The following is a 25,134-nucleotide window of genomic DNA, read 5'->3' as shown; positions in this document are numbered from 1 at the left end:
TATTTATAATTTTATATTTTAGTATAAATTTTTATTAATTAATATTTTATATTATTTTTATATATGTGCTAGTTATTTATAAAAGTTTTATAGATTTATATTAACTATGAAAAATATAAAGATCATAGTGTAAATTACAAATAATAAATTAAGTTTTAATTTTGTAGAAAAACACCTTGAAACTTCAAATATAGAGTTTTGCAAACTCTAAAATAAAGAGTCTGTGATGGTGGTAGCTTTTAGGAGAAGCTGCATTCTGGTTCTCAGAGGCAGGACGTGTGAAGTCGCAATCTATCTACACTTGGTCAATGAAGGAGCTTGTGCCTTGGTGAGGCATACGGTTGGAGATAAATCATTCGCAGTACCGATGAGATTGTTTTATCCGTAGATTTGTCTCTTCTTCTGTTTGGAGGTTTGTGCTGGAGCGTTGTTGAAGCCTTAATCTCAACCCGATTTTAGGGTTGTCTGGCTAATCAAGTGGAATCATGTTGCTTTGGCTACTGATTCTAGTAGGATGGTTGTCGACACTTATAAGGTGAAAAAGTCTTAGTCCCTGGCTAACCGAGATCCTTGAATAAAAAGATGCACCTCTTGGTGTTGACGTGGGAGGTCATGTGCAGCAATCTGATCATTCGGTGCCAACTACTTTGAGCTACAAACGGAGCTTCTCGTTTGGGATTATTTGGAAGGTTTAGGGATAGCTTTGTAACCTTGTTTTTTAGAGGTAGAATTAGTGTGGTTCAAGAGACGGTTCAATCCCCGGTCTTGGGATGAGCTTGTTCTCGCAGTGGTGAAAAATGCAGCAATGTACTCTAAGTTGCGCTGGATCCGAGTAAGTTATCACCTAATGAGTGTTCCAGGGTGTTGCTAAGATGCTTTGTTTGCATAGAATTTGATGTGGTCAAATGTTTGTACCAAATTTATGGGTGAATGAAATAGTTGATGTTGAGCCAAGAAAAGTGAAATAATAAAGACTGTTTTTTTAGATGCTCTACAGTCAAATTTAGATCTAGGGTCTTGTAAACTTGTGTATCCTCTTTCTCTAAAGTCTACGTGTGTTTCTCGAATTAAAAGCAAACAAAAAAAAAAACCTCGTGCTCATGAGCCTTTTCGTAAAGCCCATTTTGATATTTCGGCCCACATGAAAATAATTGTTTCTCAACTCAACTCACTTGACCAACACTGTCGTCTCGAAAACTTGTCTATAATCTCTCTCTCTCTCTCTCCGCCTCGCGCCGTCGGCGATTTTACCTCCTCCTCCGAAGTTCTCTACTAACCAATTCTCTTTTCGAATCTTCTGATGCGTCTTCCTCTTCCATCGTAATCCTTTTTTTTTTCTTACAAGCTCTCGCAGAGTGAAAGAGTATTCGTCTCTAGGCAACTATCATATATGGCTCTTCCGCTCGGGAAGCTCACCATCCTCCTCGGTGCAGGTCCGTTCAATTCATGGACTCTCTATTCAAATTTTCTGAATTACTGCTTCTCGTTGCTCGAATCCTTCTCGGGTTTTGATTGGGTTCGTCGATTATGACATCAGGACGTTAAAGTTAAGGTTTTTAAATAAACCCTTTGATACCTGTAGAGTGATCAATGTGTTTGATTTCACTTAGAATCATAAAAGTGCTTATTTGGTATGTTTAATGCTCACTTAACTCGCCTTTTACTTCAGGTCTTGTTGGGTCAGTGCTTGCTAAAGACGGGGGCTTGCCAGATGTATCCAGTTTCGTCTCAGGTGCTTTTAAGGTATTTAAGCTTCAATGTTCAACTGTCATCAAAAAGTTTTCACCTTTTCCTTATTTAACGTACTATGGGGGTGATAAACTTGGCGGCTCTCTATGTGTGTGATGATGCTGTTTGGAAAAAAAAATGGGGTAATTGGTTATTTCTATTTGACAGATGGTATTTAGACAACTGAAACAAGGAGAGCCTGTCAAATCAGCTAGCAAACCTCACAGTGATGCACTTACAGCCCAGGTTAGTTTATGACATGAGTCTACTTACTGGCGTGGATAAGCTGTTAGGTAGAGATGCTGGATAAGAAAGCTTGTGGAGGACTTAGAATTACTTTGGCTCATCTCTAGTTTTTCTTGCAGGTTAACAGTCTTCGGCATGAATTGCAGTTGCTGGCTTCAAACAGACCTATCACTATAATCTCCACAGGAGGATCAGGTCCTCTTGAGTTTTTATGTTGAAGTTTTGTATTCCTTTTGGCTGTTAAGTTGATATGAAGCAGGACACTAGAACCTTTTTCAGTTTCTTATTTTCTGGCTGTGGTTTATTATTATAGATCCATTTTCAGGCTTTTCTCGTCTCTTGTTACCTTTTTGGCATAAAAGGCAGACTTATGTTCTGATCAGTGACTTATTTAACAATTCAGGTGGCAGAAAGTATGCTGTGGTCATTATTATTGGGGTGATAGGTTACGGATATGTATGGTGGAAGGTAATCATACGTCACCTTATTTGTCCTACTTGATCGTTTGAAGTGCTGTTGATTACTCAAGACTTTGTATTTTGGAGAAAAATTCGTTGGATTTTCGTTGCCAATTACTTGTGACCTGGCTCATTTGTTTGTAGTTTAATTTTTCTTTAATTAAAAAGTTGGCTGGGTACTAATTCATTCTGCAACGTTTACAGGGATTGAAACTTGAAGATTTTATGTTTGCAACAAGGCGCAGCTTATCAGATGCATGCGATAATGTTGGCACCCAGATCGATGGGTTTTATTCATCCCTCTCGGTAAGTTCTTACTTCCTATAGAATCTTTGATTTAACAATTGAACTTCAGTTCCTGTCAGTTATGATGGTTCCTTTTGTGAGCTAATCAATCCAAGTGATCTAGTACATATTTTCTTCAATTCAGTTGCAGAACATTAAATGTTTTTGTCTCATTTTGTTTATGTTAACATTTCATGGCAGGGTACAAAAAAAGAGTTAGGTTCAGAAATCGACAGGATGGATCGTACTTTGGATGAAAGTTCAGTAATTATTAAACAAACAGGAAGAGAGGTATGTATACAAACACTTCTGTTTCACTGTGTGTCAAGGCTTTCCGATGATTCTACCTATATTCTTGATAATTTTATCAAAATGTTTAGGTGAATGAACTACGGGATGGAACAGCAAATATGAAGGATGAAGTTAGGTCTGTTTTCGAGGCTGTTGAAACTCTGGTGAGAACATTTTAGTGATAGCATATATGCTAAATTTGTTCCTCCTTAACAAGTTAAAAAAGAAGAGATGATCATGTGATCTTCATAATTTCAGGCCAGCAAAGTACATCGCATTGAGGGTAATCAGGTAACATCTTTGTCACAGTTGTAGAGTTGGAGAAATTGTTTTATTCATCAGGCAGTGTTGATTGAATTTGATTTTTTATTTGCCTTCAATAAAGGATCTCACGCTCAAAGGAGTTGGAGCTCTGCATGCTCAGTGTCTGGAGCACAAAAGAATTCAAGAATCCAATAAGGTAAAAGATCCTTCGCCAATATGCATTGAGTTTGAGAGAAATGGCTACATTTTCTACTCTTCTTGACCCACACTTGTTTTATGTTTAGGCTTTGCCATCAACTTCGTCACTCCCAGCCCTTGAGCCAGCTCCTGTGACCCCTTCATCAAGGGTAAATGAATATATATCTTTGATCTCGTCTCACGATGAATTTCATTTATTCATCACGTTATTAAGGATTGTTAACGATCTTGTTATGTTCTATTACTTGTCTCCGGTGTTTTGATGTTAGCAGACTCTGTCTTTGCCTCCTCCTTCTCCCCGTGAATCCCAGTCTCCGTCAACCCCTAATGGAGCTCAACAGGTACCCTTCTATCTCAAACCAAAGTCGTCCATTAGAAACTAATTGTTATTATCTTGAGTACTGACTTTTCATTTGGACAGTCAAATGGTCCACTTCAGCACACTCAGTCTATGTCTGGTTTGAAGGATATAAGCGAAAACTCTAGCAGCGGGGAGACTTCATCCAATGGAACACATTCTGGAGAAGCCACGGGAAAAACAACAAGTTCAGGCCTGCTTAGTATTTTCTCAATGCCAAGAATAGGGAGGACTCGTAGTGCGGTGAACGCAGTGCCTGCTAACTCGACTGGCCCCCAATAGTGGCTTTGTCAATACTGCAGAGTTTGATCATTCAGATATAATGAATCTGTAAACCAGAAAGGGAGAAATGCTAGTAGAGGAGTTGAAAACATTTTGCTGTGTTTATGCTCGGCCCCTTGTCAGTGGAGAAAAAATGTCATAAAGATGCATAAATTTTGTAGAGATGCAGCTTATATTTAATTGGAATATATGTCACAGCTAGTCAATTCGTTGCTCTGCCTTTTTGCGTTTCAGTTTTATATAATAAGTCGACTACGGTTAGGTTGGTCCATTTGTCAAATACATTTTTTTTACCAGAGGTTTAAAAATAGTTGAGACTATCAAGTGTCCTAAAATCACCAAGATTAGAACACGATGATTATATGATTAGATTGAATCACAAAAATTTGTAATTTATCTAGGATAAATTAATTACAAGGAACAAAAAGAAAGCAACGAACCCATAACTGTAACATATAAAGCAATTTGAAAAATAAGCTCTATCCCTACAAAAGTTATGCACCATCTATAGCATTGTCTCGATGCACTTGCAAACACAGCAAAAATCTATTAAAATCATCTACTAAATACACTTGTCAACTTCTCTGTTAAGCCTAGTATTGGAATGAACTCTTCGCTTCAGTTAGTAGGCACTGTGTTGACTGCACTAATAGTCCTCACTATTCTAGGCACTGAGAACCTACCAAGTTGCCCCGAACTCAAGCCCGATATACCATTTCCTGTGCTAGAGCTTTCAGTTATGTCCTAACACCAGAGTTCATAGAATATTTTTTAAAAGGTTAGGTTTGACGCATATTGATGTTCAGAACTTGAGGGATAGGGAATACCCTTTTACCTTCAAACCAGAAATAGATTGTGTGCGCTGAAGCGGACCATGTGACTGTCCAAATGAAAAGTCTAAGTACTTAGTACAATGGAAAGTTAGTTTCTCATAGACAATTCTGGATTGAGATGGAACAAACCTGTTGAGCTCCATTAGGGGTTGAAGGTGATTGGGATTCACAAGGTGAAGCAGGAGGAGGCAATAATAGAGTCTCCTATCATCAAAATATCAGACAAAAAATAAGCAATAGAAAGAGCAAGGTCCAATAATGTGATGAAATATTTGGTCACTTACACTGGAGGAATGTGTGAGAGGAGCTGCCTCAATAGCTGGCAATGATGAAGTTGATATCAAAGGCTGTTCATAGAAGAAAATCTAGGTAAATAAGAAAAGAAAATGTAACCACTTCTCTTAAATTAATTCACTGCACAATGGTGAATGCTCATGCCTGATTGGACTCCTGAATTATTTTGTGCTCGAGACACTGAGCATGCAGAGCTCCAACTCCTTTAAGCGTGAGATCCTTTATGGATGGCAAAGAAATTCAAACTCAATCAAGACTTCCTGATGAACAAAACAATTCTCCAACTACAACTGTGACAAACGTTACCTGATTTCCCTCAATGCGACAGACTTTGCTGGCCTGAGATTATGAAGATCAACTCGTGTTTTAGGAGGAACAAACTGGTTTAACATAAATATGAAATAGCTAAAATTGACTAACCAGAGTTTCAACGGCCTCGAAAACAGATCTAACTTCATCCTTCATATTTGCTGTACCATCCCGTAACTCAGTCACCTAAACATTTTTGAATCATTAGAAAGCCTTTGACAACGCAGTGAAGTAGAAGCGTTTGTATACACATTCTCAGTCTAACATACTTGTCTTCCTGTTTCTTTAATAATTACTGAACTTGCATCCAAAGTAGAATCCATCCGATCAACTTCTGAACCTAACTCCCGTTTTGTATCCTGCCATGAAATTTTGACAGACCAAAAAATGAGACTAACTTAGATGTTCTACAGTTGAGTTACATAGACTAACAGTCTCTGAGAGCGGTAGATAAACTAAATATGGGAAGTAGAACTTGCCGAAAGGGATGAGTAAAAACCATCGATCTGGTTGCCAACATTATCACAAGCATCTGATAAGCTGCGCCTTGTCGCAAACATAAAATCTGGAAGCTTCCATCCCTGAGAATGTCCCAGGAGAAATCAATGCCCAGCATTAACTTATGTGAGCAAGCAAAACTATTTTAAGTAGTTTCGTTATGGTGAAGCATTCATTACCTTCCACCACACATATCCGTAGCCTATCACCCCAATAATAATGATGACACCATACTTTCTACCTGTGAATGGAAGGAAACTTTATCCAAGTTCGATTAACAGTAAATACATAATCATAAACCTGAAGTAGGATTTCAGAAAACAATGTTTTAAAACCTATGTCTTTTTCGTATCAAACCAATCATTTTTCATTTTTTTAATGCAGAAGAGGAATACATAACTCCAATGTTAAGAAATAAAAAAAAACTCCAGAGAACCTGATCCTTCTGTCGTAACAATAGTGATAGGTCTGTTTGAAGCAAGCAACTGCAGTTCATGCCGAAGACTGTTAACCTACAAGAAACTCAGAGTTCAGATTCCTGAGCAAATCTTTTATTACTCGCCAGTTAAAAGATTCATGTGAAAAAAAACTAACCTGAGCTACAAGTGCCGTATCATTCCGAGACTTGCTAGGTTCCTCTTGTTTCAGCTGCTTAAATACAATCTATAAAGAGAAACAAAACCGTTGGCCCAACAGCTTCACACACACACATACGCAATGTACTCTGACATAGAAAAGTGAAAAACCTTAAAAGCACCAGAGACAAGGCTCGAGACAAGTGGTAAGCTCCCGTCTTTAGCAAGCACAGACCCAACAAGCCCTAAAGTAACATTCGGAAACATATAAAATTCAGTAAAGGGTTTATCAAAAACCCTAACTTTTGCTCTTGCGAATCAAAAAAAAAAAGACAGACCAAAGTAGTCGTGTTATTACAAAGAAATACACAACGGACCTGCACCGATGAGGACGGTTAGTTTCCCGAGCGGAAGAGCCATAGCCATGCCCTAGAGCTACCGAACCAGCTTATATGGGGGAAGGAGGACGGAGATGAAAACACAAAGGAAGCGGTGTGACTGTGTGAGTGAGATTATCGAATACAGATTTGTTAGAAGAGGCGAAACACAGGCGCTGATAGTAATAGCGACGACGACCAAGTAAGGCAGAGAGAGAGAGAGAGAGACTATAATGTTTGCTTTGTCGTGTGTCGCAAACTCAAACGATAGCGTAATTTCCGGTCAAACTGTGATCACAAACAAATTAATAATTCTTGATCCGGTTTTATTTATAAACTAGTTACCTCCCGTGCTTTGCACGGTTTAGTTAATTTTACATTCCAAGCTTTCGACATAAAACCGTAATGATTATCAACATATCAAAATAAATTATTATCTTACTCACATATTTTCTAAACATAGATAACACATTGGCACATAAAATTACAACATTGTATAAAAGTATACATTTTTCAGAACATGTTTGATATATATCTGAATGTATGTGAAATATGATTAATATCTCTTAAATGACTAGCTCTACATGCACACACGTTTTTAAGTTTTTGGTTTACGATTATAGTTTTTGATTTCAGGTAAATTTTCATATTAAAAAAAAAAAATTGGTATTTTTCAGTTCATCGTGTCAGATTTTAAATTTTTAGGTATTTGAATTTTTTGGGTATTTTTTTTTGGAGTTTCAAATATTTTTCAGCTTTTTTAGATATTTTGTTTTTTTTTAGGATTCTAAATACTCGAACATATGTGGACCCATTACGTCTATATCAGGTCCAACAACCTTTTGATATAGATTTTTAACGTTATTGTACAAAAACATGGTTGATGAAATGTTTTTCTGAGTAAAGTTATCATAATAAATAATATTACGATGTATTAAAAATAATAAAAATATTGTATGGTTAGAATGATTCATGGTATTACCAAAAAAAATAGTTATACATGACTCCAACAATTTTTTTATATTAGATTTTTTAAGACTATTTTTCTTTTAATAGTATTAATTGGTTTTAGGTGAAAAGTATATAAAAGTATAATATCTAAACAAAAAAAATTCAAAATCGTAAATAATCAATACTGATATTGTGAAGTCGGGTTAACTTTAACAGAACCAATGAATTTCTACATTTTTGTGAAGGTAACATGAATATTCAGAAGACTCATTTTTAAATATGAAAATATCTATCAAACTATAGACGGTTGAAAGTTTAGTATATGATATGTGATTTTAGTGGGAAAATTTATATATGATATGATTACTTTATTATAAAAGAAAGAGGAAGTTCGAATGTATATGTAACTTCTCTTGCTTTAAATCATATATTATATGATAAAAGTGATAATATAAAACATTAGTTTCAATGCTTTTACGATTAAAAATCAAAATGGTAAATATAGGAATAGTAGTGATTAGGATATAAGTGAGATTTGAATAAATAAAAGAATTGAATAAATTATTGTTAGAGAAATATATGGTAATATATTATTAGTCTAAATTTAAGGTAAGACCCAAAAATAATGAAATAAATGAAAGGGTCCAAACAACTTTCATACGTAGATTTTTTAAGACTCTTTCCCTTTTAATAGTTTTGATTAATTCATTTTTTATTTATAGAATAAGAAATAACATTCCTATAATATTTATATATACTTAATTTATATTCATAATTAAATTACTACAACAATTTATAAAATATAAAGTAGTTTAACCAATTTATTAACTATTTTATAAATTATACAATTAAAGAATAACATATATTCATGAATTTTTTATAACATATTTTAAAACACAATATTAAAGTAATATATATAAACTAATAAATAATTTCTTATTTTAATATCCATATTTAAATTAGAATATCAAAAATAATTCAATATATTTATCAAGTATGAGACGGGTTGAGTGACATATATTTAATTTATATAATAATCAAAATAAATTTAGACCAATAAAAATTAAATATAAATTTGTAACATAATTTAAGCTATAAAGTGTAAATAAAATTAATATGGGCCGGGTTATGTAAATGAATTATCTTATCTTCATTAAATTATATTTTTGTAAATTTTAATATAGCTATCTATACTTTTAAAAAAATAGGCTCGATAATTATCCTTACAGTGGTCACTTCTTCGGTGCACTTCTTCGGGTTTGGCTAATAACATTTCGAGTTCGAATATGTTTTTTCCTTCCTACGAAACTCATTCTTACATTTAAGACTAGGTACAAATCAGATTTTTTGTTTGGATTCGATTCATACTTCAGGTTACAGAAAATGCTATTATATAAAGTTTTCACCAAATTATTATCTAATTTAGTAAATATTTAAAATGAACGTGATACGATTTTGATTTTCAAGTTTTGTAAAGAAATGACAATTGTCAAATTTTTATTGATCAAGTGACTTGTGTTTTAGTATATAAGGAATAAACTTACTAGGGTTATTTAATTTTTTTAATTAGCTAGTGATATTGTTTAGTAGTATAATTAAGATATTTTATTATATGATGCCATCAAGAACAAAAAAAAAGAGAGGTATTGTCAGTTTTAATGAACAAATTAATTATAGCGTAGTCGATTATAATTCTTGCATTATCAGCAATATCATTCTCGCTATTAGAAAACAAAGATTTATCATCCTCTCCTTATTTATCAAACAGAAACCCGAAAAAAAAAGAATTTATCTAAACAAATCAGAAACTGGTGGAGATCATCTTTGGTTTTGATTGGTTTCTCAGTCCGGTTAACTGAACATTTTGAACAGTTGTATAGGTCCATTCGCGCACAAATTAATCAATACAAAGGGAACCCACCAATAAGTGGCCCCAATATAAACAGAAACTAAAGCCCAGTGGCCCAACAAAGTAATAGTATCTGCATCTTCAAAATCATTATACGCATCCGTAGCTACCACATTGAAAAATCTGAAGGAGATGATTGACTTGAACCTAAAACGGAGAAGTCCAAAGTCTCATTACCTGTAAGCCATTGACATATAATCAATATCAAAGCTAAGAAACATAAATATTTAGTTAATAGACTTAAAATATTTTCATTTTTTTAACCATTGATTTACTAGCTTTAGCCAAAGACCAGATCTTGTAAAATTTCAAACTGGAAAATCTTTAGTTAATAGACTTAAAATATTTTTATTTCTCATTTCTCTGCTTATACCTGCCATGTCTTGCATTCAAACATGAGTCCATATGACCTTATCCTCGTATAATTCAAACACAATTATAAAGGTTATGATGTTTCGCAAGGATTTAAAAAATCTACTTCCATATATCTTAAATCCCTACATTAATGCCAACATGTTTAGTGGTTCGTGTTTCTTAAACTTTATGTAAGTATCATGCACAACAGTATTCAAAGAAAAATCTTGATGCATCTGTATATAAAATTTTGTTAGTAATAAAATATTTTTAAAACAGAATAAAGTTTACATAAGTGTAAACCATTTTCCTTGGAAGCTAAGACCTTTTTATTTGATGCATAACGACTATGATGTCTAAGACTACAGTAACTTACCATATATTGCAGCCAGATGGTGAAAATAAAGAGGCTGGTCCCCAGAACTTAAAAAAGCCCCACTCAATAAACCCAAGACGCAACTTATTTGAATATAACCCCATCTTTCTATTTTTGGCAATGAGGTCCACTTCCCATTATGTCTTGATGTGGACCATGTCCGGCTATATTTAGCACCATAATCCGACGGTTCTTCTTCTTTCTTTAACCCTCCACGATATCCTTTTATAACCGTCCGATTACGATCTCGCACTAATGGACCACATCACCAGTACTCCGCAACGTAGCTGTCTTGTAGGATTTCACGTGGCATTTATTTGTTCTAGTTCGTAGTGCAATTTGCAAGTTGATGTGTGGTCCTTAGCATCCAGATTCTTCTTTCTTCTTACGTGTAATATAGCATTTCTGATTTTGAGAACTCATTATAACCGTTGGTTTTCATTGATTGATATCTATCTATATACTTGGTGGGTTCTGTGTGTGCTCCAGGTCCAGGGCATAAGATCCCAAAGGCAAAAACTATTCCCAAGTGCTACTTTCTTTCTCTCTTTCACATTAACCTTTTCTATGCTTTAGACGTCTAAATTTATCTAGCGTTACGAATGATATAACTTACAAGATCTCACATCTTACCATTAACATATTAGTATATGACTTGCAGGTATGTTTGTTTTCCTTTGGATAAAATTCCTTATAGAGACTTCAAGAATGTCTTTATTTTCTTGAAATGTTAAAAACTAAAAATAGTACTATTATTTGCTCTCATACCACGGAGATCCACCACATATAATATACGTGAGGAATTATTGAAGTTTTAGAAAAATCGAAAGAAATAGTACAACAATTGAAGGAAAAATAGAAGCTAGATCACTGGTGTGACATCAATTGTAAATGAATAGTTGAATGTACTTTAATTTCTCTTGCGGTTAATGTGTACAATATGTTTATCAATTGTCGTCATCTCTCATTAAAATGTATGACCAGATCTGATAAGATCGTGAATACGTACTTGGCTTCTAGATACGCTTTCTAACTATTTTTATTGTAAGTTAACCATTATTTACATAGTTTAATTAAAGCAAATCAAAATATAGAGCACCTACACATTTGCTTGAAATGCTCTAGAGATTCAACTTTCAAAATCAGAGAAAATAAGCTTATATGACCAAACAGAATATTAATGACATGTTTAGTTTTTCTAATTGAATCATACCTTTGTGTCCATCACCTACTTACCAGTCAAGATAAAGCAATTACGTTTGCAAACAAAAAGCACTAAGAGTTTTGGTCAGACAAGATCTCTTACATCGGACGAACCCTAAGATAACCAAAATCAACTATAACTCATATTAAAAACTCTGTTTATTTTATCCATTTATGTTTTCTTCAGTTGTTTTTTTGTTTCTTGACTGAATCTCTGATACTCTCATACCAAACTAAAGTTATCAATTTATTTATAGAAGTAGTTTAGCTTCAGTTACAAAATACGTTTTAAATTGGGTAAAAGAAAACAAATCTAGCAGTAAGAATTTAGATATCGTCACCAACATTGATGAATCACAAAAAGAGTTGTGTTTTACTTGACATTTTTCACCAAACAGAAGGGTAGTTCGGTAAGTTGAGATAATCGTACGAGGCTTCACCTAGTTAAGGTTAGGTCACATGATTCCCTGAACTCCATTAGAAAAGTAAAAATAATAAAATTAATAAAATTCAGGTGGATTTATCAAACCTACCATTCACGTATAGACACGTGTCTGCGCTCATTCATTGCCCTACTCTTTTCAGCTTAGAGTTGCCATCACTCATCTCCTCATCGATTCTACACCGTTGATTGAATCAGTCTCTCATTTTCTTTTCTTTTTTTTGTCACGAAAATCAGTCTCTCATTTTCAACATCACTATTTTCTTAGGAAGCATCCAGTTAAAAATCTCTGTCCCTCTCAACATATTTAATTTAAAATCATAATAAAATCTTCAATTTATGGTTTTCAATGTTAGGGTTTTTATGTAGGAATAAATCCTCAATAATAACTTGTGATCAATGTAAAAAAAAAACGAGTAACTTTCTTTACCTGGGCCAAAAACCACATTTGTCTAAACAGAAGATTGAAACTGAAACTACAACTAGTGTTTGATAAGAGAAGTGGAACTCTTTCTCCTCATTTACGGCATTTACCAATTATGTATAAACAATAAAGTCTCAATTATTTAGGTATGAAAAAATCTAAACATCGATAGAGTAATTAACTTATTCTGTTTTGCAACATTTGCAGAAATCCTATGTGGTGGTTTTGTAACTTGTAAATTGTAAATTGTAAATAGTACACGTACAATAATTGAGGGTATATAGTTTGAAGTGAGAGTGTATATATATATAGAAAGAGAATATTTATCAAAGATTTCAAGTAATGAAGCTGACATGTTAATGTACTTGAAAGAAGTGTTGTGAGATATATACATTGAACCAAGCTATACATGTACGCTTTAAAGGTTAGAAAATAAGAAAAAGTAGAAAGAAAAAGGGGGGAGAGAGAGAGAGAGACTCATTCATATATATAAAGGATTCACAACGGGAGAGAGAGGGAAAATAAAAGAAAATGGGAAGAGGGAGAGTGGAGTTGAAGAGGATAGAGAACAAGATCAATAGGCAAGTGACGTTTGCAAAGAGAAGGAATGGCCTTTTGAAGAAAGCATACGAGCTTTCCGTTCTATGTGATGCAGAGGTTGCTCTCATCATCTTCTCTAGTAGAGGAAAACAGTACGAGTTTTGCAGTAGTTCGAGGTATTTCATATACCCACTTTCATCTATTGATTTGATTTGATTTTTATATAAGTAAACACAAAAAACGTTATATATGTTGTATGGGTAGTCTTCTGATGTGTCGTACCTTTTCTTTCATCCTTTAAAAGAAAAAAGCAAAGAGGAAGGGAATACCCATTTCTGATCATTTTAAAAGATTAACTAAATAGCTTTTCTTTTATGTTTTTGAGTTTCTGATGATTTCCATTTTTGTTCTGATGATGTTTTATATTTCTATATTTTTTCCATCTTATTAATAAAAGTTCCGTTGCAGGATCCTAACTAAGCTCTTTTTGCTTGTCTTTTCTTAGAATGTCTGCATAATTTACTTGATACCATGAGTTTTTTTTTTTTTTTATCTCACAAGAGGTATTTGATCTCTTATAAAATTAGGGTTAATTTCTCTAGTAGCTAGTGAAATTAGTGATTAATTAGGGTTTTCTCTTGAATAATTCCTTCACAACTAATATTGTTCAACCTTTTTATTTTTTTCCAATCAATCAAATTACTCATCAATTTTGCAGAAGTTGGGGTGTTTCATTTAGCTATAGCTACTTAAGTAATCCTTCAGGGCTTCCAATTTTGGTTTGTAATTCAAATTCCATCTTATATCCATTGGATCTTACTTCAGATTCACACAAATTTAATTTATGGGTTCTTTAGATCTTCTTCTCTGAAAAGACTCCCACACTTTTCTGTAAACCCTAGCATTTTAAAACCCCTCAATTCTTTTACTGATTTGAATCTTGATTTTGCGAAACAAATTTGTGTGATGCAGCATGCTTCGGACTCTAGACAGGTACCAAAAGTGCAACTATGGAGCTCCAGAGCCCAATGTGCCTTCAAGAGAGGCCTTAGCAGTTGTACCCCCTCCTTTCTTTTTCTTAATTGATCTTACCTTACTTTCATTTGTTTCTGCTAATTAATTGAAAATTCCAGTAATGTTAATATATTTTGGCAAGCAGGAACTTAATAGCCAGCAGGAGTATCTCAAGCTTAAGGAGCGTTACGATGCCTTACAGAGAACTCAGAGGTTAAACTCATTGACTTATTAAGCTAGCTAGAGAGTGTTTTTAGCTACACAGAGAATTTAATTATGATGGTATTTGTTTTTGGAATATCATAGGAATCTATTGGGAGAAGATCTTGGACCTCTTAGTACAAAAGAGCTTGAGTCACTTGAGAGACAGCTTGATTCTTCTTTGAAGCAGATCAGAGCTCTCCGGGTACTACTTCCTCCATTTATCTCATCATATATGCTACTATATACACACACTGTTAGGTCCATATTAAGTAAGACGCGATATCAAATTTGCAGACACAGTTCATGCTAGACCAGCTCAATGATCTTCAGAGTAAGGTAAATAAAAAAGAATTGAATGATGTTGAAGCAAATGTCTTATATATCTACACTAGTAACCACTCTCCAATGAATATTTGGAGTAGGAACGCATGCTGGCTGAGACAAATAAAACTCTAAGGCTAAGGGTAAGATATACTTTCTCATTCATAAAAAGTCAATATATATAATGCGCATTGGTTTGGTCTACTAATAAGTGTGTAAGTGGCAGTTGGCCGATGGATATCAGATGCCACTCCAACTCAACCCGAACCCAGAAGATCATCACCATGTTGACTACGGTCGTCATCAACAACATGAACATTCTCATCAAGCTTTCTTCCAGCCTTTGGAATGCGAACCCATTCTTCAAATGGGGTAACTAACTAACCAACTCTTTTATATAATAGTTTATTAACCAATTTTGGTATCCTTTTAATTTTGTTGTGTACATATAAGCATTCCTTTAGCAACTTAAATATTTTTTATGTGTTACAATGGAGCAGGTATCAGGGGCAGCAAGATCATGGAATGGGAGCAGGACCAAGTGTGAATAATTACATGTTGGGTTGGTTACCTTATGATACCAACTCTATTTGAAACTTTCTTCCTTTTTTTTCACTTTTTGACATTTTTTATTTTCTAAAACTCTCTCCTCCGCTCTTAGGCTTCATTATGATATGCTCCTCTCTCTATATTCTGTCTTGTGTGCATGTGTGTGTTATGTTTATTATGTCGGTCTACAATGAAATAATTTTTTCAATATAATTTGCTACTTCTCATATGATTCGGCCAATACTCGTATACTGTCGCAATATAATTTGCGTAGATGCAGTATATATACATGCCCTAGTTCGGATTTGTTTTACGTACAGTAGATGCTTCCAGTTCCAAAATCTTTTCAACAACCATTTTATGTTTTGTAAGACTTTGTATAAATTATGTATTAACCATTATTATAACAACTCGCACACTAGCTATCAAGAGGCTCTTGTGTTGTGTGCAAACTGCAAACCAACAGAAAGGAGAACTTGCTATCTATCTGTTAATAAGAAACCCATTGTTTATGTAAAAGGCCCACACCTACAATACTCTTGGGCTATCTCTATACATTTATATAGAGCTATTGGAATAATCATAATTCTATGTACCGAATCAAAATTTTACTAAACTGACATCAGCTAAACCATAAGTCAGTCAGGGAATAGAAGAAAAAAAAAGGTTAGAAAACGATATCTGCTCAGAGAATTTACCAAAATCATATGTTCAAACTTCAAAGTACATGCAAATTATTTGAAAATTCATTGCGAGTTTTTTGAGAAAGTAAATTAAGTTTGATATTTATTAGTACGTAGGAAAACGAGGTTAATATCAACTAATTATTTGATCATCACCAAAATTTCACTCTTAGCCTTAAAATTCAACCCAAACAGCTGGATTGAATTGCAATGCCATTTTCCTAAGAACCATGAGGCAACTCTTTAGTATTTGATTCAAACAACTCATCGAAGTCAAATAACGAAGAAAAAAAACTAAGAAATAGCACAAAAAGAAAAGAAAACGACTTCTTCTCTAGTTTGATCGGAACGAATTTATTAGATAAGATGTAAGAATGTTGTAGTAGTAGAAGATAAGGAAGGCCCCCACACGTCACTAGAGGACCCACCAATTGTCTTCGACCTCTATACTCGCCCTCACCTTCGCGTGTCAACACGCGCCATCGTTTCTACCTTTCAGTTGCTCATCTCTCGTTTGCCAAACACAAGACTTCTGCATTTCAGAGATTTTTATTACAAAAGAAGACAAGTTTTTTGGCAGACAAGTTTCAATTCCTTGTCCTTTCCTCTCCAACATTCAACAGGCAGTAATTTACCGAGAAAATATTTTAATTACAGAATGGCTTTAGGCTTCGAATGTTACAAACCGCTCTGTTCCGCACCACACTAATAAAAATCTCTACATATCTATACGTTTTTATAACTATTAAAACCGCACCGCAGTTAAACCGTTTATCCTGCACCGCTAGTGATGATGAGAAGACAAGGAGATGAAGAGTCTAGCGCTTTCTACGACCTATCGACTCTTGTCCTGAGTCTCCTCCGTTATCCTCCTATGCCGATCTCTCTCCCCAATCAATTCCCTGATTCCGTCTATCCTATCCGGCCTCCGTCGCAAATATCTCCGTCTGGATTTCGCGTCATTGCTTCTCGGGATATCTGTGGCTCTTATGCTCAGTGGATCTGTTACCTTCTTCATCGGTTTCCTCTTGTTGCCTTGGGTTCTGGCTCTGATCATTGCTTTCTACGTCGCCTGGATCGTTTCCGCCATTTCCATGGCCGGGAGGTCCATACTCTGTTACGTGACTTACGTCTTGACGCCTCCTTCCCCTTCCAAAAAGGAGATTTCTGGTAAATTTAAACTCACGATCTCTAGATGATTGAGTCCACTTGGTTTTGTTCTCTATACAGGTCTTGTTAGAAATGGAGGTTCGAATTAAACTAAGGCTTCCCTAATTAATTTAATCTTTGTGTTACCGTTTATGTACACACTATTTTTGGACTATGTTTTTTATTTATGGAAAACTCTTTGAGCAAGTTTTGTTTTTGAAGCCAGTTTCATATCTGTGGTGGTTGCAATGTGTGTGTGTCCATTCGCAGATTGGAAGCTTTTCTGATGCGGCGAGAGAGACTTGCAAAACACTCTATAATCATCTGGAATCAGGACAACAAAAGATGGATTTTATTATATCCAAATAGAATTTTTATATCTTCTTTCAAGTAGTAGTACTATGTATTTTCGGAGGAACATGTGGATTTTTGGTAGTTTTTATAATCTGTTAGAAATATAGAAACTTTCTGAGATGTACTCTCGAATTTCGAGAACTTTTTAAGTTTTGTCACAAAAATAGATTTCAAAAACTAAAATGACCAAAATAGTTTTTTTTTCTTTTTAAATTTTTTATTTTTATTTTTAAAAATTTAAAATCCTATCTCAAAACACACTCTTCGATTCTAAACCCTAAACTTCACATCTTAACTCTAAAACCTAATGTCTAAATTAATTAAAGAGTATAAATATATATTTACTTATTTTGATAAAATATTTAAATCTGTTTTGTTTTTTTTTTTGTCTACATTTGTCTTTAACATTTCTTTAACATTATAGGATTTTGTCTACATTTGTCTCGATTTTGTTTCTTTTCCTAACTGGCCGTCAAAGTAACGTTGGTGTAGTTGATAAAAAGGTGTCAGGTCCTGACTCCTGATCCATGTTATTACACTGTGAGAGAAGCTTCAACTGTCTAGAGCCAAATAAGGAAATTTACGCAACTAAACCGTATCAAATCAAAATTGTTTCTAAGTTAAATTTTAAGCTTCACAAGAATCGAATAACAAAACCAAGCCTAACAAACAAAAAATCGAATTTCCCATCTCTATCAATGCCTTTTAAGATAAAAAATAGAAAAAAACTGGTGTGAGGTGCCGTGAGTTATTCGAGAAGTGGTCTCTAGATGTTACGTGTCGGGGCCGGACTTACGTTCGATACACAAACAAAGTCATAGCTAAAATAAATTAAATAAGAGAAATATAAGCAACAATAAACATCTTTCGAGGGGAGATAGAGAGAGCGGCGGAGAGGTAAGAGAAGCAAGGGTTTTGCGTGTGTGTGTGTGTAAATGGAGTCGAGTGAGGACGTGGAGGTTCTGAGCAGAGCCATCGAGAAACTTCTTGATGAGAAGAGGAAGAGAGAAGCTGCTGGTGACTCCTTCATCGAAGACGAGGACGACCAGCTTCTCCTCACTAGGCTTATATCCCAGGTACCTTTTCTTTTCTCCCCCCATCCGATGTATTTTGGTTTAAATTAATTAATCTGTTTTCTGCCCCTAATCAAGTTTTCTGGGTTCAACAAGGTTGAATATGGTTTTAGCAAAAAAAAATAACAAGGTTGAATATGATGTTTGAATCATCATGGACTGCAAAAATAAATAAAAAATCTAAACGAGGCTGTGTAATAGTTATTCTTCTGTGATAAGTGCTTTGATTTAGTGAAATCCGCTTGGCCTGATTTGTTATCATGAATCTAACAAAGACAAAAAAAAAAAAAGGTATATGAATAGGATTCTTTTTGTCAGGGTCTCATTATTGGTACTTGAACAACTTGGGTCTTTGGAATGTAACAGTGAACTGTTATTTTCAAAACGTGATGTGTTGTTGACAAGTTGTTGTTTGATGATGGCCATTGGCCAACACTTCTCTCTCTAATGGCATGACTTGATGACCTATATTCCAATTTCAGGGCTGATGCTAATTTTTGTTTATAAAAACTCAGTTGGAATCACCGAACTCAATCCAAAAGACAGTTGTGACTGCCAAAGATGAAGAAGGAGAATCATCGCCAGTTTCTTCACCATCCAAAGGAAAACAAGAGGACAAGAGACGTTTGGAAGAGAGCATAGAAGAGATAGCTAAAGACATCAAGGAGGTGAAGAGGCAGAACAAAGTAACCCACATACTGCTCTCGGCTTTGATCATCCTGACACTGACTTGGCAGCTCTCTGAGTACTCAATGATTTACATGATGAAAGAGAGATTAACCCACCCAATCAGATCCATCGGAGGTATGCTTTCTGGGGTGTTCAAAGGTAAGTTACTTCCAATCAAGAACAGACTTCAAGGGACTTCAAACGACAAGGAGGAAAACAACCTTCACAATGGGAATGGAACAAACAATGGAGTTCATATCCAAGTGCCCGATCTGTTGCGAGAATTCGGTTTCGACGATGATGACCAATGATATCTTTCTTCTGTGACATGTTTATGTTATACAATTACAATCTGGAAACAGGGTCACATACTCATCATCTCTTTACTTTCAATTTTAGGCAAAATGTAAAAATATAGTTGTTTCAGCAGAACTTTTCAATATGAAAAAGAGTTCCAAGAGAAAACCATATTTCAAATAGACATTTTCATTGTAATAATTGATTATAACCGCTGGCTGAATCATACAGAGTTATCTCAACCAAACTTAACAAAGAGCTCTCCATTGATTAAAGTAAAGACAGACAGCAAAACAAGCTTCAATTCTACTAAAAACCAAGATGAATTAACCCACCAAACATCCATCAGTCTCTGCAACTAGATACCTCAGGCATAGTTCAACCTGAATATGTCGTTGAACACGTAGTAGTTTCCCTGATTCGATACCAAATGGAACATCTGGGGCACAAAAACACAGGCACTACGTCAGGCTACTATTTTAAAACCAAAACAACATGAAGCCAACATAGTTAATAGAACCTAGAAGAAGCATGGTTCCTATGATTCACAAAGCTGAACACGAGATTACATCTACACAATCAATGCGGCTATTCACATCCGCCTAGTCACAGATCCGTCACTCAATGCTTCAATTAGGGTTTGAAATTTAGAGTCAAATCCAGATCAATCAAGCGTCAAGTGCCCTAATAGCCTATCGATCTACTCTAATGGCCCTATCGTAACATGATCGACAGCTAAAACGATGTGAAAAACACTCGAGATCGAGGGAGGGAAGGAAGGAGACCTGGCTGAACTTGAGAGCGTGCTGTTCGCCCGCGAGCTGAAGATTACCGGAGACAAAGACGAGCATGCCGGCGGCGGGACCAGAGGGCTGGCAATCGACGGTGGTGATGTTGTGCTTGCACTGCTGGAAAGGAAGGCTGGTGAGCTTGGCGACGATGTTCTGAGAGCCCTGGATCTTCTGCCCTTCGAAGGTCAGCATGGATCCTTCTTGGTAAAGAGAGACCAATCCTCCACGATTCGAATCGAAGGTGGTGTAGTAGTGCTCCACGAAAGCCTTCGCTACTGCGTCTGGATCCATCTCTCTCGTCTTCCTCTCTCTTTCTCTTTCTCTTTCCGTCGTCCTTTCAAAGAGTCTAGAGAGAGAAACGAAACGGAAAGGGTGAGATGATAAAACTGAAAATTTCCAGTAAATCAAAAAGACAAATATTTCGTAATGGGCCTTTATCTTTTACAATTTCAGGCCTGTTAATATATGATAAACCGTCCTTTATCTGTGACTCGATTAAACCAGCTAAGCTTTTGTTTTTACTGTCTTTTTTTTTTTGTCAGAATGTTTTGTTGTTGTTTTTGTTTTTTAGAAGGTTCTAATTTTAGATTTAAAATAGTACTAATTCGCTGAGAAGGTCTTAGTCTAGCGGCTAGAAGAGCGCCTTAGGCACCTTGGCATCAGGGATTCAGCCTCTCCATGCTTCCTTAATTAGTGAGACTTTCCCCTAGAGGGTTGTGGACATTTAGATGCTTGAAATGGATGGGTATATGTCTTATTGTGATATGTTTTGAAACATGTAAATAGAAACCTGAGAAGTTTTGTCTGTCTTTCTTTCCACATAGTTGAGGTTACGCGGAGGATACGTGATATAGAAGAGGAAATGAACAAGAGAGTTAAGTCTGGGGAAGGTAAGAAATCAAGTTGGCATCTTCCGGTATTAGCGATGACAGCAGACGTGATTGAAGCAACGCATGATGAGTGTCTAAAGTGTGGAATGAATGGGTATGTATCAAAGCCCTTTGAAGCAGAGCAGCTGAACAGGGAAGTATCTCGCTTTTTCAATTCTCCTTCGGATACTAAATCATAAAAGAGGGAATGGGCTGGAAGAAGAAAGGTAAAGAAGACATATAAACTTTTGTTTCCTCTGCATCTTGAAGTAGTTTTAAGCCCATATATACCTCTCTCTTTCCTATCTTAAGAAAATCACAGCTTTCTTAACGCCTTTTTGAACTTTCTTGTAGGAAACAAAAAGAAAAACAGAATGACGATTGCAAAACGTGTGTAGATATAGAAAGGCCAGTGTGACGATATTGTGGTTTGGACAGGGAAGAGAGGCATTGATAGTATGAGTGTGAATGATTTAGGATTCTTGTGTTAGAAGAGTGCAAGCATCTTCGTCCAAGATAGGAAGTGGACATTTTAGTTATACACACTAGTGCTTGTGATATAAAGGTTGAAGATAGCTTTTACTTTCTCCTTCTCTTTTTTTTTTTTTTTTTGGCTAAACTGTAAATATCATTAATCTAAATGAAATGTTTGTCCTAAACAAGTTAAGACTTTTACACACTTATTTCTTGGCAAAAATTAGATAAAAAACAAGAAAGTCAGTAGATTTTGGACTAGAGATGGTGGTCATCTAATCCAAAGGGTCATTAGCCCTAAGAAGTTCCTCTTTTGCTGTCTCGCAGTGATGGCATTCTTGATATCTCGGTCTATGAGCTTGAACACCTGCTGCGGGGAGAGATGCACACTGTTATGAAGGACGTTGTTACGATGTCTCCATATGTGATAAATGGTCCTGTGACAGAGCAGCTTCCTGAGTGTTGAAGGAGCTGCTTGCGATGAAGATCTGCACCAGGAAAGGAGTTCTGCCCAAGAGAAGAAAGCCGACTGTCTTGGAGCCAACCTAGAAAGTGCCAGTGACCAAATCTGGGAACTGAACCTACATTTGAGAAACAAGTGATCTCTAACTTCATCTTCAACGTTACACAGGCAACAACATTTATTAATATTCAATCCCCAAGAAGCGAGCCTTGCTCTCGTGGGAAGCCTATTCAAGTTTGCAAGCCACATGTTGAAAGCCTGCTTGGGCACTGCCCCTTTGAACCACACCGTTGTGGACCATGCCTTGGAAGTGCTGCGCGGTCGAAGGACTTCCCATGTGCGCGCTGAAGAGAAACCATTGCAGACTTTGTCATTTACTACCCAGGCAGTAATGATCGTTGAGTGCTGTAGGAACAGGTGGGGAAATGGTGGTCAGCATTACGTGGAGGTCGACTGCTCTGTCAGTTCTCGGTGGTCGCAGGGTTTCGTACAAGTAACTAATCTAGACTTTCTCCTTCTCTTTACTCTATTGCAGACTTTCTCCTTCTCTTTACTCTAGACATGATTTTAAATGTTTCGTACAAGTAACTAAATCGATATTGTTCCCTTGCTGGCTGGTGGTTAGCTCTATACAACAAGCAAACACATATCTTACTTGCAAAAAAAAAAACAAGCAAACACATCTTTACTTGCATGAGAGAAATGGTTACAAACGAAAATAGCTAGTTTGACTATTGACTTTTAAACACGACCGGTAGATGATGTATTTCCATTTTAGAGGTGGACTTGTACGTGACTATGAGGCTTTCTCGAGCATTTCAGAAGCCCAATAATAGAAGTCCAATAATTCACCGCCACGTAGATCTCTCACGTCTCGTTAACCAATCACAGAATGGCTGTGACGAGCACGACGTACGCAGTAACGATCCTTTTAAAAAGACGGGAGAGAAAACAGATTTTGAAAAAGAAAAAAAGAGTTAAAAGAAAATAAAAAGAAAACGCGGAGAGTTTGTTTTTACTTGAGCTAGCGACGAGATTCATCAATTCGATTCCTTGTTCGTAATATGGTATAGCTCGGATCTATATCTTTGCTCATTGCCTTTATTATTGGTTTGTTCTATCTATAGGGATCATGGGGGCTTTGTTTGTTTTCTGGCTAAAATTATTATTCGCACCCTCTTGTTTAGTATGTGCGGTAGAACCTGAGTATCTGATCGTCCAATGAGCTATATATATATATATCAAAGGATTTGAGATATGAACCATGGGAGCTTTGGCATCATGCCAAAAACTAATCTCTTAATCTACCTATCAATTATAACATGACACAGTTGGTTGGATCTATTTTGAGTTGGATCAGTTATCTGCAATTATGGTGCTTGATTTTGGAATTCATGGCTAAATCTACCTGAGATTGCATAGATATATGAATTCAATAATGTTTTTTTTTTGTTGAGGGTAAACGAAGTGATTCTGATGATTTATTGAGTTTCTGGGTGTTGATTTTGATGGATTGCAGACAACTTCAAAAAGGCTAGCAGACAGGAAGATTGAGAAGTTTGATAAGAACATTACTAAAAGAGGTTTTGTTCCTGAGACCACCACCAAGAAGGGCAAGGATTACCCTGTTGGACCCATCCTCCTCGGCTTCTTTGTCTTCGTCGTCATTGGCTCATGTGAGTTCCTCTTCTAAATAATTCCAATCCCCTTTATTAGGTAGAAGTCCATCTTTGTTTAAGGCACCAAAATGAGCTTCTTTTTTAGTTAGGTTTTGTGCTTCTTTGATTGATTATGTTGGAAGCTTCCAAGTGTGTTAACTTTCGTTTCCAGATTGGTGTTGGTTCTACGTTTTCTTTACTACTTTTACCTCCAACGAACCATTATCTATAATTTAAACCATTTGATTATAATATGTGTATATATATGTATTTGACCTTCCATATGCTTTGTTACAGCTCTCTTCCAGATCATCAGGACCGCAACTAGCGGAGGCATGGCATAAATCGAATCACAGTTCAAGCTATAGAGGAAGCGATGTTTTCAAATTGGATCTCTCTTCTTCTTCTTTTGTCTTGTCTGTTTTTCCCTTATACTGTAGAATGCGTTAACTTTCTGTTTACTACTACATGTTATGAAGAATTTTGAGACTATTTTTTTCTATAAATTATCCAACCTTTGCAATCTTGTCTTGAAGTTAGCTGACATTGCTCTTGTTATGATGCTTTTGTATACTACTTGGTGACTTGTCTCAACTTGGTTCGCCTACCAAATGCAATTACGGTTAAACTATTTTCTTTCAAACAGTTTGGTGAAGCTAGATCATGGTCGGGCAACAGTTGGATGGACCGCGATGATCTGGACCCGACACACCAAATTATACAATCGTTTTTGAGTCCCCTGCACAAAAGTCAAAAGTTGTGGTGAACTATTCTAGTCCAATCAATAGTCAAGAGAATCAAGAATGCTTTTGAAACGAAATTTCTGATTCAGCAAAATATTGGAAGGAAATGATAACATATGATGGGAAATAATAAACACACAAATTATTCATTACTAATAATTCTTTTGTTATCATCAATTGAACCGTCATGTATTGATGTGTAATAATAGTTGGAGAAGAATGGAAACACTAATAAGAGGTTATCATCATGAGTTATCTCATCAATCATTTTTTTTTCATTTTTAAAATTAGAAAATGGTAATTGGTATGGTTAAATGGAAGTGAAATGATTGAACAAAGGCATCATATTTGATGGGGATGACAAAAATGAACCCCCACGCTTTACGACTACTTTACATTCCCTGTGGAATCATGATTTTCAAAACTTAATTATTACACCTAAAGAAAAAGATAACCCAAGCCAAATTATTATGCACATGTACTTAATTACATTCCTTGCACACCCACATTTTCTTCCTTTTTTCCAACTTGCACCATTCAATAATGACTTTCTTACAACAGCATAACTTTTGGAATCAAGTTTTTTTTTCTTGGTGTAAGGAATCAAGTTATTTGCAGTCATTCTTTC

The 25,134-nt window shown here is 35.5% G+C and overlaps 6 protein-coding genes and 1 pseudogene across 11 annotated transcripts; 5 read left to right on the top strand and 2 right to left on the bottom strand.

The window, feature by feature from the left end:
* The first annotated feature begins 1,167 nt into the window (after positions 1-1,167).
* LOC106367334 lies at positions 1,168-4,316 on the top strand. 5 transcript variants are annotated; one of them, XM_013807086.3, is made up of 14 exons: positions 1,168-1,264; positions 1,355-1,433; positions 1,670-1,743; positions 1,897-1,974; positions 2,094-2,169; positions 2,378-2,442; positions 2,637-2,738; positions 2,919-3,008; positions 3,098-3,172; positions 3,267-3,299; positions 3,394-3,468; positions 3,557-3,619; positions 3,740-3,811; positions 3,892-4,316. In XM_013807086.3, the coding sequence occupies exons 2-14, from the start codon at positions 1,391-1,393 to the stop codon at positions 4,108-4,110; spliced, it is 1,065 nt and encodes a 354-aa protein (XP_013662540.1). In that variant the 5' UTR covers positions 1,168-1,264; positions 1,355-1,390; the 3' UTR covers positions 4,111-4,316. The 5 variants fall into 5 exon arrangements, with proteins under 5 accessions (XP_013662540.1, XP_013662541.1, XP_013662538.1 ...); XM_048740140.1 differs by having other exon boundaries at positions 1,193-1,264; positions 1,346-1,433; positions 3,743-3,811; XM_013807085.3 differs by having other exon boundaries at positions 1,193-1,264; positions 1,346-1,433.
* Positions 4,317-4,360: 44 nt separating this feature from the next.
* On the bottom strand, positions 4,361-8,620 carry LOC106364669. The gene is made up of 14 exons (XM_013804195.3): positions 6,997-8,620; positions 6,791-6,864; positions 6,639-6,707; positions 6,481-6,556; positions 6,224-6,285; positions 6,026-6,127; positions 5,816-5,905; positions 5,658-5,732; positions 5,544-5,576; positions 5,382-5,456; positions 5,228-5,290; positions 5,073-5,144; positions 4,946-4,990; positions 4,361-4,854 (listed from the first exon to the last, which is right to left on the bottom strand). The coding sequence occupies exons 1-14, from the start codon at positions 7,043-7,045 to the stop codon at positions 4,729-4,731; spliced, it is 1,011 nt and encodes a 336-aa protein (XP_013659649.1). The 5' UTR covers positions 7,046-8,620; the 3' UTR covers positions 4,361-4,728.
* A 4,370-nt stretch (positions 8,621-12,990) lies between these two features.
* On the top strand, positions 12,991-15,510 carry LOC106364667 (agamous-like MADS-box protein AGL9 homolog). Of its 2 annotated transcripts, none has more exons than XM_013804194.3 (8): positions 12,991-13,371; positions 14,168-14,249; positions 14,355-14,422; positions 14,516-14,615; positions 14,708-14,749; positions 14,836-14,877; positions 14,961-15,106; positions 15,235-15,510. In XM_013804194.3, the coding sequence occupies exons 1-8, from the start codon at positions 13,187-13,189 to the stop codon at positions 15,326-15,328; spliced, it is 759 nt and encodes a 252-aa protein (XP_013659648.2). In that variant the 5' UTR covers positions 12,991-13,186; the 3' UTR covers positions 15,329-15,510. The 2 variants fall into 2 exon arrangements, with proteins under 2 accessions (XP_013659648.2, XP_013659647.2); XM_013804193.3 differs by having other exon boundaries at positions 14,168-14,252.
* Positions 15,511-15,731: 221 nt separating this feature from the next.
* On the top strand, positions 15,732-17,589 carry LOC106363224 (annotated as a pseudogene).
* Positions 17,590-18,028: 439 nt separating this feature from the next.
* Positions 18,029-19,709, top strand: LOC106367332. Its single transcript, XM_013807082.3, has 2 exons — positions 18,029-18,545; positions 19,058-19,709. The coding sequence occupies exons 1-2, from the start codon at positions 18,405-18,407 to the stop codon at positions 19,520-19,522; spliced, it is 606 nt and encodes a 201-aa protein (XP_013662536.2). The 5' UTR covers positions 18,029-18,404; the 3' UTR covers positions 19,523-19,709.
* LOC106367333 (nuclear transport factor 2A) lies at positions 19,671-20,705 on the bottom strand. Its single transcript, XM_013807083.2, has 2 exons — positions 20,294-20,705; positions 19,671-19,947 (listed from the first exon to the last, which is right to left on the bottom strand). The coding sequence occupies exons 1-2, from the start codon at positions 20,588-20,590 to the stop codon at positions 19,876-19,878; spliced, it is 369 nt and encodes a 122-aa protein (XP_013662537.1). The 5' UTR covers positions 20,591-20,705; the 3' UTR covers positions 19,671-19,875.
* A 2,308-nt stretch (positions 20,706-23,013) lies between these two features.
* LOC106367331 (stress-associated endoplasmic reticulum protein 2) lies at positions 23,014-24,288 on the top strand. The gene is made up of 3 exons (XM_013807081.3): positions 23,014-23,172; positions 23,625-23,781; positions 24,061-24,288. The coding sequence occupies exons 1-3, from the start codon at positions 23,170-23,172 to the stop codon at positions 24,105-24,107; spliced, it is 207 nt and encodes a 68-aa protein (XP_013662535.1). The 5' UTR covers positions 23,014-23,169; the 3' UTR covers positions 24,108-24,288.
* The last annotated feature ends 846 nt before the right edge of the window (positions 24,289-25,134 follow it).

The sequence above is a fragment of the Brassica napus genome, chromosome A9 (assembly GCF_020379485.1).
Source record: "Brassica napus cultivar Da-Ae chromosome A9, Da-Ae, whole genome shotgun sequence".
NCBI classification, from domain to species: domain Eukaryota; kingdom Viridiplantae; phylum Streptophyta; class Magnoliopsida; order Brassicales; family Brassicaceae; genus Brassica; species Brassica napus.
The sequence above is the reverse complement of the archived record's forward strand: the minus strand, read 5'-3'. Positions and strand labels throughout refer to the sequence as shown.

Excerpts from the sequence above, each read along its gene's own strand:
- LOC106367334 (XM_013807086.3), top strand. The coding sequence starts at position 1,391 with ATGGCTCTTCCGCTCGGGAAGCTCACCATCCTCCTCGGTGCAG. Across the intron at positions 1,434-1,669 it reads CACCATCCTCCTCGGTGCAG|GTCTTGTTGGGTCAGTGCTT; the intron begins GTCCGTTCAATT and ends CTTTTACTTCAG. Across the intron at positions 3,469-3,556 it reads GAATTCAAGAATCCAATAAG|GCTTTGCCATCAACTTCGTC; the intron begins GTAAAAGATCCT and ends TTTTATGTTTAG.
- LOC106364669 (XM_013804195.3), bottom strand. The coding sequence starts at position 7,045 with ATGGCTATGGCTCTTCCGCTCGGGAAACTAACCGTCCTCATCGGTGCA. Across the intron at positions 6,708-6,790 it reads TTGTCTCTGGTGCTTTTAAG|ATTGTATTTAAGCAGCTGAA; the intron begins GTTTTTCACTTT and ends TTCTCTTTATAG. Across the intron at positions 5,457-5,543 it reads GTCGCATTGAGGGAAATCAG|GATCTCACGCTTAAAGGAGT; the intron begins GTAACGTTTGTC and ends CCATCCATAAAG.
- LOC106364667 (XM_013804193.3), top strand. The coding sequence starts at position 13,187 with ATGGGAAGAGGGAGAGTGGAGTTGAAGAGGATAGAGAACAAGATCAAT. Across the intron at positions 14,253-14,354 it reads CAAGAGAGGCCTTAGCAGTT|GAACTTAATAGCCAGCAGGA; the intron begins GTACCCCCTCCT and ends TTTGGCAAGCAG. Across the intron at positions 14,878-14,960 it reads ATAAAACTCTAAGGCTAAGG|TTGGCCGATGGATATCAGAT; the intron begins GTAAGATATACT and ends TGTAAGTGGCAG.
- LOC106367332 (XM_013807082.3), top strand. The coding sequence starts at position 18,405 with ATGGAGTCGAGTGAGGACGTGGAGGTTCTGAGCAGAGCCATCGAGAAA. Across the intron at positions 18,546-19,057 it reads TCACTAGGCTTATATCCCAG|TTGGAATCACCGAACTCAAT; the intron begins GTACCTTTTCTT and ends ATAAAAACTCAG.
- LOC106367333 (XM_013807083.2), bottom strand. The coding sequence starts at position 20,590 with ATGGATCCAGACGCAGTAGCGAAGGCTTTCGTGGAGCACTACTACACC. Across the intron at positions 19,948-20,293 it reads ACGCTCTCAAGTTCAGCCAG|ATGTTCCATTTGGTATCGAA; the intron begins GTCTCCTTCCTT and ends TTTGTGCCCCAG.
- LOC106367331 (XM_013807081.3), top strand. Across the intron at positions 23,782-24,060 it reads CTTCGTCGTCATTGGCTCAT|CTCTCTTCCAGATCATCAGG; the intron begins GTGAGTTCCTCT and ends GCTTTGTTACAG.